At 38.6% G+C, this 12564-nt stretch overlaps 1 protein-coding gene across 2 annotated transcripts in view; it reads left to right on the top strand.

Moving 5' to 3' along the window:
* MASP1 (MBL associated serine protease 1) overlaps positions 1–12564 on the top strand; it is a 163849-nt gene that overhangs the window by 73969 nt on the left and 77316 nt on the right. For both annotated transcript variants that reach the window (XM_044289609.1, XM_044289608.1), the window contains exons 5-8: positions 3696–3892; positions 5193–5340; positions 5499–5617; positions 7989–8067. In XM_044289609.1, the coding sequence (XP_044145544.1) occupies positions 3696–3892; positions 5193–5340; positions 5499–5617; positions 7989–8067 (543 nt within the window). The remainder of the gene's footprint in view (positions 1–3695; positions 3893–5192; positions 5341–5498; positions 5618–7988; positions 8068–12564) is intronic.

Genomic DNA, 12564 nt, shown 5'->3' with positions numbered 1-12564 from the left:
AGGAACATCAACCCCGTTACAAATCCCGATACAAACCCCTGTGTCCTCAACAAAAAGACACACCTTACCATCGAGGCCTTCTGCAATTTCGCTGATAAAGATATTAAACAATATGAGTCCCAGAACAGATTCCTGAGGTACCCCACTGGTAACAAGACCTTGGTCTGAATATAATCCATTGACTACAACCCTCTGTTGCCTGTCCCTCAGCCACTGCCTAATCCATTCAACAATATGGGAGTCCAAGCCCAAAGACTGCACTTTATTGATAAGCCTTCTATGTGGGACAGTATCAAAAGCCTTACTAAAGTCTAGATAAGAGATGTCTACTGCACCTCCACCATCTATTATTTTAGTCACCCAATCAAATAAATCAATAAGATTAGTTTGGCATGATCTCCCTGAAGTAAACCCATGCTGTTTTTCATCTTTCAATCCATGTGAATTTAGATGTTCCACAATCCTCTCCTTAAGTATGGTTTCCATTAATTTCCGCACTATTGATGTCAGGCTTACTATAGTTGCCCGATTCCTCCCTACTACCTTTCTTGTGAATGGGCACAACATTTGCTAATTTCCAATCTTCTGGGACGACTCCTGTTGCCAGTGATTGGTTAAATAAATCTGTTAATGGTTTTGCTAGTTCACCGCTAAGCTCTTTTAATAGCTTTCGGTGTATCCCATCAGGCCCCTGTGACTTATTTGTATTAATTTTAGACAGCTGACTTAGAACCTCTTCCTCTGTAAAGACTCATGCATCAAAAGATTCATTAGTCTTCTTTCCTAACTGAGGTCCTTTTCCTTCATTTTCCTTTGTTAAAACTGAACAGAGTATTCATTGAGGCAGTCAGCTAGTTCTTTATCTTCTTCCATATACCTTCCTTCTATTGTTTTTAAATTTGGTAATTCCTTGTTTTAGTTTCCATTTTTCATTTATGTATCTGAAGAATGTCTTATTGCCTTTTTTCACTGACTGAGCTAATTTCTCTTCTGCCTGTGCTTTAGAAGCTCTTCTTTGTTTGGCCTCTCTCTGCCTAATCTTATAAATTTGCCTGTCATCCTTGTTTATTTTTATTTTTTTATAATTACTAAATGCTATCTTTTTTTTTATGATTTTGGCTACTTCTGCTGAGTACCACAGTGGTCTCTTCCTTTTTTTGCTTTTACTGACAAGCCTAATGCAATTTTCTGTTGCCTTCAATAGTGCCACTTTTAAGTAGTCCCATTTCTCCTGGACTATTGCCATCTACAGATCACCCCCATAGCAGCGCCATTCACAGATCCCCCATAATAGTGTCATACACAGATTCCGCATAACTTGTCTTTTTTACATTGTAATGCAAAATTTTAATAATTATGTAACTCCTAAATTAGTTTTAATGTTGCCATCATTTTTCAAGTAAAATCATATAAGCCCCTTTTTTTGTAATTTTGGTGCTTTTTCCCGATTAATCGATGAAATTATCGACAACTAATCGATTATTTAAATAATCGTTAGCAGCAGCCCTAGTCAAAATACAGGACAAAAGATACATATAAAAGAGTAAGCAAGGTCAAAACAAGCCGAGGTCAGTACCAGGAGATCATGTCAGTACAGAGGAATAACCAAATTATAACAAACACAAGTCAAGGTCCGAATGCCTGGATGTCACGTCAATACAGAGGAAACAGCAGAAGCGGGGTCAAGGAAACAGCCAAGGTCAAGGTACAATGCCAATCAATACAGAGAATGAAAATACCTTATTCGCAGGCAACCTGTGTCTAGCAGGCTGCTTAAAGGGAACCTGTCATGTGGATATTTGATTATAATCTAACTAATTATATACAATCATTAACTACTAAAAAGTACCTTAGATGTATTGACTTACTGGTGTGACAGATGGTTACCTCATAATATACACACAAAGATGCCCCGCATGCCACATGCTAATGAGCTGATTCGAGTCCTGCGTGATGTCATTGAGTCCAGCGTATATTTAATTCAGAGCTATAGCCACTCCCCTGCCCACCTGCTGCTGATTCCTATGGAAACAAACTGTCATTCAGCAGCAGGTAGGCAGGGAGAGTCAGGAGCTCATAAATATTCATGACTCATCATTATCAGCTGGAGCTTTTCAATACAAGATGTTGGCAGATTGACTGGGTCAATTAAAGAAAGTGAGCCAGCATTTTGCTAAGAGAATCAGTCACTTATTTATGTTGCCCTTAGTTAGGACACCATAAAACTGGTGACAGGTTCCCTTTAAATAGTCCTGGCTGGTGAGTCACATGACGTGGCCGGTGTAACGTGACTCACAGCAGCCCAACTCAGCCGATCACTGATCATCCTTATCGGCGCTCGGCTCTCCTGCAGCTCGCCTGCTGTCATAGAGACGAGGACGCAGGCTACATCCCTGTCCCTCTCCTTGCGCAGGGTGCCGGTGGTGCTGCAAAGGAAGAGGTGTTGACAAATTTACATTTATTTTATTTATTTATTTATTTTGTTACTCAAATGGTAGAAATTTTAATAAATACAAATTGTAATAAAAAGTTGCCTTTGTTCTCACCTCTTTATTCGACTTTTATGTTGGAAAAAATAGAGCAGGTGCTTCAAATAAATGGAGCTCTTCTGAACACCATATTTCTCAGTGTATTTACACCAGAAAACTGAGGTGATAAATCAGCTTCTCTTCTATCACAAAGCTAGCTGACTGCCTGCAGCCATCACGGGAGCGCTCAGTGAATAGGAATTAATACAACTACCATGGAAGTTGTAATAATTTCTTTGCATTGAACTCCCCCTAGTGTTTGCAGCTTGAAAATGCACTGTTTTCAAACAGGGAAGAGAAGACCAAGTTCTGTGCCAGGTGCCCCTCCCCCCAGGCCCCATAGCAGTCGTGTGGTCTGCTCTATTGCAGTTATAAGAACAGAAGGATGAGTAGGGGAGGTGTATCTGTTGGGTTCCACCCAACTTAAGTAGTTGAGGCAGGCACAGGAGACTACCAGCAGATGAATAGTAAGAGTTTTATTGATGGGTAATTTTCAAAAACAGACAACGGGTTTTGGGGTTCTAGGACCAAGTCTTTTCCGATTTGTGGATATGGTGGGTGCTAGTATAGTACTCAGCATATTTGTACTGTTCCTTATTACAAGGTGACCAGCAGTAAGGGCTTCTATGCACGCTACACAGTGTGGTGGGAGGCCGTGCAGCTGCTGGGTCCTAGAACCCCGAAACTGTCTGTTTTTGAAAATTACCCATCAATAAAGATTCTTCTATTCACCTGCTGGTCATCTCATGTGCCTACCTCAACCAGTTGATTTGGGTGGAATGCAACAGGTACACCTCCCCTACTCACCCCTCTGTTCTTGTGATATTCCTCCGGCTGTTTGGCGACTTTGCCTGGCACTGGCTGCAGCAACCTCATCATCTCCACATACGAACCTTATATCTCAACGCACTCACCACACCAATACAGGTGAGCGCATAACCATCCCTTCAGGGATTGAGATGCCTTACGTACTTAACCTATGAGCACCTTCTCTCTCACCATTGTACACTCTATTGCATTGATTTTTATATTTAACTGTACATTATACGGTACAGTATAAGTTGGTAAACTGTTTCTTTATCTACAGTATATTAGCAGCATATTAGAAGCATTGTTGACTTTAGCTATATTGACTACACTTTTCGTCTCCTTATTGATATTTCACAGTGGAATGCAGTGATAATTTGTACACTCAGAGGAGTGGAATCATTTCCAGTGCGGATTTTCCAAGCCCATATCCGAAGAGCTCTGACTGTCTGTACAGAATTGAGCTGGAGGAAGGATTTGTCATTAATCTTCAGTTTGATGACAACTTTGATATTGAGGACCACCCAGAAGTATCATGTCCATATGATTACGTAAAGGTACAAGTTCACTTTCTTGCAATTTCACATTTCTCCATGATCTATAGATGATTACATTATTTTAAAGAGCTTGTCAAATTAAATAGATCTAATAGAGCTATATTTGTTTAAATTGAAATTTTTAGTGCTGATTTATGTAGGTATGCACTGGACTTTTGGGAGTAGGGTAACATAGAGTAAATGTCCTCTTCCCATACATACTGAATGCTCTGTGTAGAAACTTCTATTCTTTGGCCATGTAGCATTGTCATGTGATGCCATCTACCATCAGAACAGGTGCTGTATTCCTAGAGTGCCAGATCTATTACAAGGTGACCACAGTATTGAGAGCCCTATACAGAGCCTTTTGTTCATGTAGAAAAGGAGGACAAATATGAGCTGGATCGTGGCTGCAATGTACACACACGTTTTAATTAGTGTTGAGCGCGAATATTCAAAAAGCAAATTTTTATCTTGAATATAGCAACTTCGAGAATTCGGGAATATTTAGAATATAGTGCTGTATATTAGTTTTTTGAATATTCGTCATTTTTTCCATCTGAAGCCATCATTCCTCCCTGCTTAAATTGCTTTTTGGGCCAATAACTCATTGACCCACAAGCAAGAAGCAGGAAGGAATCATGTGTTCAGATGAAAAAAATTACGAATATTCTAAAAACAAATATATAGCACTATATTCTATAGTGCTATATTCTAGTTTTTGACTCACGCCTGTTTTGATCTCGTAATATTTGCATATTAAGCGATCATTGCCTTGCCGATTTTCGAGTGAAAAAAAAAAGAATGTAGAATATAACGAATATTCAAATTTGCGAATATTCGACGAATATTCTACAAAATATTAGCGAAATATTGTGAATTTGAATATTGCCCCTGCCGCTCCTCACTAGTTTTTATAGCACCATTTATATTACACATCATGGAAACTCTTTTAATGAGTGAAAGGTTGTAAAGTAGTACTACATACACTTGAAGTCATATTTTCTCTTCTTTTACCTGCACATATTGTGAAGCATTTTCATAGGAATATGTGGACGTACATTTGATTGCACACCTACTATAGGTTAATAATAAGACAATTGGCAAAGCAAGTATTCATGCAGTTTCATATGCAAGATCATTCAGTATGTCTGTTGTGTCACTTGATCTGTCATCATCTATCACCACTTCATTCCGATGAAACCACTGGTAGTATTATCAAGGACTCTGGATGTAAGGAAATGTCATGCAGTTTTTACTGATGTTACTTTTTGTATGTTACATTCAGTTATAATAACTGTGTTAATCCATGAATGGTTAGATCAAAGCTGGAAAAAAGGAATTTGGTCCAATATGTGGAGAGAAATCACCAGGAAGAATAGAAACAGAAAGTAACAGTGTTCAGATCCTATTTCATAGTGATAATTCTGGGGAGAATGGAGGATGGAGACTGTCTTATACTGTCACAGGTACCTTTATGATAATTAACATCAGTGTGTGCTCTGGCAATATCATATGCCTAATTCGTTCAATCATACAATGTACATCACACAATCTCATTTCTAGTCTCAATTGATGTATCTCTGGCATACTCTTTCCTGCATAGTGTAACAGAATGTCATTTTAGGAGTTCCTTGTCCTGACCTACGGCCACCCACAAATGGGAAAATTGAACCTTCTCAATCAGAATACACCTTCAAAGACCAAGCAGTTATCACCTGTAGCCCTGGATATCGAATTATAAAGGTGGGCCATAGTTATCCCCGTCCATAATACGGACACCTACAGTATTCTAATCCAACCAACCAAGTTATGAGATCATGTGCAGTCAGAAATTATGGAGTATATTAATGTTAGCATTGACATTTATTTCTATAATATGGAATCTTGAAAGGACATTTGGATCTATGGAAACTGTTCAGGTTATATACAGTATAGATTAGGTTATATACATTATAATTTGCTTAAATGTTGAGTAACTTTTCAATACATTACTTGTCTACTAATCCTGATTTTTGGCTGCCTATAGACTACATCTGTTTTCCTGTTCCTCTTGGGAGAAACAATCCCAAAGTTTTACTTATTCAAAGTCACCATATTAAGGCTAATTTCTTGAATTTTTTATGCTGTTTTTGTGCAGATGTTTTGCATACATATCCACTTAAGTGTGCGATCAGAGGATCTCACAAAGTAGTGTGAAGGCAGCCTGAGGGTACGGCCACACAGAGTTTTTTTGGGATGAACGTTTGAGGCAGATTTGCCTGCAGGATTTTTTGCCAAAGTCAGAAATCAGAAATATAAAGCAAGGATTTAAACTTCTCTTTTCTGGTGGATCCACATCTGGCTTTGGCTGAAAACCCTGCGGGAGCTCTGCCTCAAAGCTTCTTCCGAAGAATTCTGTGTGGCTGTACCCTTACAGTCTGTATTATATTCCAGTGCTGCATTCTCAGTTCTGCTGATCATCATTAGAAACAGCTGAAAAGCTGAAATATTTTGTGCGAAATGGACTTTACATTAAAATTGGCAACACATTTCTGGTGCATAGGATACATTTCCCCAAAAATGTTTAGTTCAGCTTCAATAATGTGGTGAAAACGACTATTTTTTCAAAATCCGATTTCTGTAACGTGGCTGTAGTAAACATGACACTTCCGGCAATGAAGAAGACTGCTGGGAGTTTTCAGATCTGAAGCCTGCAGAATTGTGAATGCAGCTCTCAGAAGAGAAACCAAACCATTTATTTGTATTTATGGGTTAGAGGCTCCTGTTACATATAAGGATGTTACAGATTTTTTATGACTGCATGGATTGTAGATCTATAAATTTACCATGTTCTAGTATAGAATCTAAGAGTAGATGCGAGCATGAAAAGGGTCTTATATTACATTCCACTGAAATTTCATAGTATAAGTCAAAAAGATATTTGGAGTGGGTAGTGAGTCGCTACTTTCACACTAGCGGCAGCCTTCTCTGGCTGGCTGTTGCGGCGGGGGAACAGCCTGCCGGATCCATGCTGCTGCTAGTGCACGCATGCCGCCGGAGGTCCGTTACGGCCCCATTGACTATAATGGGGGAGGCCGGAGTTCCAGTGGCAGCACGGCAATCAGGCTGAGAGGCCGGAATAAAACTACGACAGAATGGTGAATAAGAAGGCTGCCGCTAGTGTGAAAGTAGCCTTAAACGGTCCCGTTTAATGGACCAGCTATCTAATGTCACTTGTGTAAGAGGTTATGTCACTGGGAATCAATGGGTTAAAAAGAGGGGCTGGTGCCAATGTTTGTTCATTGCCACCCCTTGTTTGCGTTTTGGTTTTCAGATCCAGTCTGTTGTCCTTATGAGGACTAATGGTTGTAAGAGCGTAGGTTAGGTGCACCCATCTGTTTCAGTGATATATGTAAGGAAAGCCTCAAGGGACTCATTTTTGGTTATTTATCTTATCAAATACATACAGACCTGACTTAGGTAGCATTTTAAAATATCTAGTTATACTTTTGAAGGAACAAAACTTTCTCAAGGTTTTTCCTCCCCATCAAGGATTCAAAGCATGTATAAGTTGTTTGCAGTAGTGGAATGTAATTTGTTTTATAGATATCTGTCCAGTCATGACTGCCTCTGTATTTACTATCCACATTCGCCATTTCATATATAATCTCATCTGTCAGCTAAAGATTTCCCTCTCCTTATGCTTTTACAAGGATTTGCTGCATTTCTTCATATCTACTTCTTCTACTGATGTTCATTGTTTCCATTCTCCATGGACTACCTAAACTGTTTGAATTTTAACTTAAAGTGGTACTCTCATCACAGACATTTATAGCATACTTACAGGAGTAATTTAGCAGCTGTGGAAATGCTGTTTACGTAACTCCCATTCATTTCTATGGGAGTTACTTCTTTTGTACTCCATGCCTCCTCTGCTTTTGATCTCATGATGGATGTGGCAGTGAGTCACTGCCTGGATTGGGTTGGGGGATCACCATTCTTGAGATGGTTGCAAATCCAAAAGTTGATACCCATATATATCAGACATTTATAACATATCCTGTCAAAATGAAAATTATACAATGAACAGAATGAAAGGCTGAAATGAAAGCATGTTTTTTTTCTCTTTTACTAGGACAGTGTGGAAATTGAAAGTTTCCAGCTTGAGTGCAGGAAAGATGGGACATGGAGTAATGAGGTTCCAAGATGTCAAAGTAAGACACATGCTACTGTCTGATATATATAGAAGCAGAAAATATCTTCAGAACATCATTACCTCTTATTGTCAGGACTTTAACGGACTACTGAAACTTTTTCAGCAAGCACAATTTTTGATGCCAAGAATCATTTGCTGTTTTCTATAGCTCTTTTAAGCTTCATTTAGGATGATAGAACTATATTTTCAGGTGCATTCTTCCTAATTTATTAAGACACAGGGCAAAAAACTCTACCTACAAAGGCGGGTATGAATTTTTTAAAAGATGGAGTTGAAAAGAATTGTCCATATTTCTATTGCTTTAATGTTCATCTTAAATGTAGCATGAATATTTCTCTTGCTCTTTAAACTATTGTGTAAAAGGATTCTCCAGTAATTGGAACGGAACCAATTTTCTTCACTACCCTATTTATTATTTCTGTCCTGCAAAACAACTTATTCGGTGGAAATGCAACCCTCTACCCTCTTCCTTGCTCCTGCCTGTGGAGGAATCAATTTATTTCTTAAGAGGGCTCGTGATAGCTGTACTCTGGTGGTTGGTTTTCTGCATGGGGCTTGTTTGCATGTATACTAATCTCCCTTTCCTCTTTTTGTCTCCCTTCTACAATATTTTTACTTCTTTGTTGCTTTCCTCCTTTTCATGAACCTACAGAGAAGGATGTCAGGATGAGCTGAAGACTGGAATGAGAACAAGCTGTCATGGGCCTGTTGTCATTTGTCCCAATGTTAAAGAACACTTTGTTTACCTCATATTTTAACCTCACAAGACAGATGATTGTGTGAATAGCAGCTGGAGGTTTCTGACTACAGTCAATGCATACAATAAGCAGGCAGCTCCTGCTTCCAGTTCAGCCTGTTGCTCTCATTAACTACTCAAAGCACATATGCCAGAGGAAAGAATTATTATTACGTAGACCGAAAAGCCTGTCTGCTGACTTCCTCGCCCTCTAAAATGTAATTTGCATATGCTTAGCTGTAGCTTTATTATTTAAAGAGCATTCTTTTCAATAAAGGGCAAAACACATATCTAGGCATGCTGACAGAATTATCAGTCTTGAAATTCTTGAAATTCCAATTATAACAAATCGGTTGGCAGATTCGGTCGGAAGATTTAACCCCAATTGAGAGTGCTCGTATTGTCCTGACAAGTTGTGGATGACACTCTGAGGTCTCTAAAAACTGTATGCCACTCATTTCAAGCTATTTAATGCCAAGACAGCATTAGTAATGTCAAAGTGACAGTGACATACAGTACTGTTCAAAATCTTTAGGCAGGTGTGGGAAAAATTCTGCAAAGTAAAAATACTTTGAAAAACAGAGAATTAAATGGGTTGTGCAGTGGGTACATATTGATGACTTATCCTCAGGACACCTGGTACCCCCCACGATCAGATGTTTGAAGAGGAGGTAGCGCTCATCTAAGTACTACTTCATCTTGATTACAGAAGTGGACCCCCACAATCAGATATTGATGTCCTGAGGATAGGTCATCAATAGTTTACTTTGATCAGTTAACAAAATGTAAAGTGAATGAATAAAAAAGAAATCCAAATCAGACCAATATTTATTGGGACACTTTTTTGCCTTCAAAACAGCATCAGTTCTTCTAGGCAAACCTGCACAGTTTTTGAAGGAACTTGGCAAACAACTTGGAGATCTAATCACAGATCTTCTGTGGATGTAGGCTTCCTCAAATCCTTCGCCAAGTAACGGGTGCAATGACAGGGAGCTGCTATAGCGCTGCCCCCTTCAATGTACCCCTCAGATGCCGGGTTCATACATTATCGTGGTATCTGAGTGTAAAATTAACAATAAAATTTTTTAAATCAAACTTACCACCTCCATTTGCTTGCGACGGGCCGGCTATCTTCATCTTGCATGAAGATCTTGAGTGAATGGGATTTCAGACGAGATCTTCAATCAAGATGGAGGCTGGCAGCCCGTCATGAGTAAATGGAGGAGGTAAGTTAGATTTTTTTTGTTTTTTACACTATTTCAGGTTAAATTGATTTGCTGACATGAAGCACGAGGAAATTCGGCTACGAGGCGAATCAAATTTATCCTGAAATTCGGATCGAATTCCACTTTGTAGGATTCGATTCGCTCATCTCTAGTCATGATCCAAGGCAGTGTCTTTGTGTATACACACCAGCAAGCATTTGCCACCAATAAGCAAAAATGTTTACGACCATTTAAAAACTGCATAAAAAATTCTACTGTGCAGTTTGTTTTAAAGAGGCTGTTTGTTACCACCCCTAGCCATATGTTTATCCATAGCCATATATGTTACTGTCACTTTAAGATTACTAACACTGTCTTGGCATTAAAGAGCTTACAATGATTTGCATACAACTTTAGAAGCCCCCAGAATGTAGTCCATATCTTTTCAGGGCAGTTGGAACATTTTCGATTCAGGTCAAATTTATTCAGACCAAAATTGAATCTACTGGCTGATTCAGCCGAATCAAATATGCATTTCAAGAAATTTGAGTATTACTAATAGCTGCAATTTTGAGAGATTCGACGGTATCGAATCACAGAAGATTTGGGTAAGTCTGGAATCCAAAGTTTTGGGAAATTCAAGAGAAATTCATCAATTTGCTCATCTCTATTGATATCATTATTATATTTATTATCTACATGTGTACAACTCCTTCAACTATGCTGTTGTGCAATGGGCATTATGAATAAAATGACTGATAAAGACTAGTTTTACAAGCTAAAGTGGATAGTATGTAGTTCCATGAAATACTGTCATGAAAAAATAAATGCAATTATTTCTAGTTTGTTTAAGCTGTATTTATTATTCAGAAAGCCAGGGCTTTTACTGTGCACATATATTTTAATACTATATGTTGCTTCAGTCATAAGGAGGAGAAGAAAAAAAATGAATTCAAAATATGATGTAAGTGACTGGATTAGGAGACAATGTCCATTGTAAATGGAGGAATTAGGGGAGTATATTTTTGTGCACTCGACTGTTCAACAGTACATGATGTGTGCTAAGGATTCTGATGGCTCTGTGATAAGGTGTCATACAGCCTCCATGCACACAACTCTTTTTAGGCTTTTTGTGAGCATTTTATATACATAGCATGTGAACAGAACAAGTAATGATGGCACTTGCCAATTGCTAAGGAGATGCAGTTTAGGCTTCAAACGATGTCCATACAAAAGGATAGTTTATCAGCATCCAAACATAATGTATGTTTTATGGACATCATTACTTATGATACACCACATATAGCCCACACATTTATTTTGCAAGATCCCTAATGTACTGTGTATGTGATCTATGTTTCAGTGTCAATAAAAAAAAACATTGGGGGTATTTAACAAGCCCTCCAGATTTCTGGCTTCAACAAGGCACAAAAGAGGGCACAAATGTCACAAGTTCACTCCAGGGGGATGAGGGTGGTATAAAAACTGAAGTATCTCTAGACACATTTAGAGATGTACCAAACGTATCATACAACTTGTGATGTTTGATAAAATTGGTGCATATGTTGGCAATGCAGACTCAAGTAAAGCTTACTTCAATAATTCACCTCATGATACATTCTTCCATTGGCTTTGAATGTTAGTCCTCTTGTACACATCAGTATTTTGGTGTTTTAGATCAGCAATTGGATATCAAATCTAGGAGTGGATCAAAAATAGTGAGGAGGTACACATTTTTTCATTATACTTTTCTTTATGTAGGATCCACTCCTGGGTCTGGATTATTGAGGCAAAATGCTGACCAAAGAGGCCTTAGTCTGAGCATGGAAAACATGCTCAGAACTAAGTCATAAGAGATCTACCAATACAAAATCTTGACTAGTAGGCAATATGGAGTGAGGATCAGATTATTAAAGGGAGTCTGTCAGCAGTTTTGACTATGCAGGTAGTGCTAGGCAGGGGCCCTGGAAAGCCTTGTAAATCTACAGTATCTACTGTAGCTGAGCGGTTATAGTCTCAGCATTACTTTTAAATATATATTTTAATTAAGCATGCAGCCCTCCCATAAGCACTACATCCATCACTCAGCCCAGAGGGGAGAGGTTGTGGAGCTGCTTGAGTAATGCTGAAATTACAGCCACTTACATAGGCATGTTTAAGCAGCTCTCCAGTGCCCCTACATAAAACTGTAAAAACTGCCCACAGAGACTGTACCTAAATTATTCAATGCACTCTTTACCTCATGTATAACAACTGACTCGTGAGAAGAAGGGTCAATAATTATACTGGAGACATGGTAATGGGAATAATTATACTGGAGATTGTTAAGAACGTCCTTACATATCAGATATATTACAGTAGGTGTTGGGAGAAGTAAGCCCTGGACTTCAGAACTCTGTCTTTAATAAATCGCAAATATGTCTTTGTGACTTTTTAGGGTTATTTGCGCAAACATTTTTACAACATTTTTTATTATTATATCACTCACTCCAGTTTTAAAGAATTGGTGGGAAAGTAGGTGTGGGCTTATAAACACAACCAAACTGTGCATTGG

Source organism: Bufo gargarizans, chromosome 4, assembly GCF_014858855.1.
Source record: "Bufo gargarizans isolate SCDJY-AF-19 chromosome 4, ASM1485885v1, whole genome shotgun sequence".
Classification (NCBI taxonomy): Eukaryota; Metazoa; Chordata; class Amphibia; order Anura; family Bufonidae; genus Bufo; species Bufo gargarizans.
Note: the sequence above shows the minus strand (reverse complement) of the source record. Positions and strands in the feature narration are given on the sequence as shown.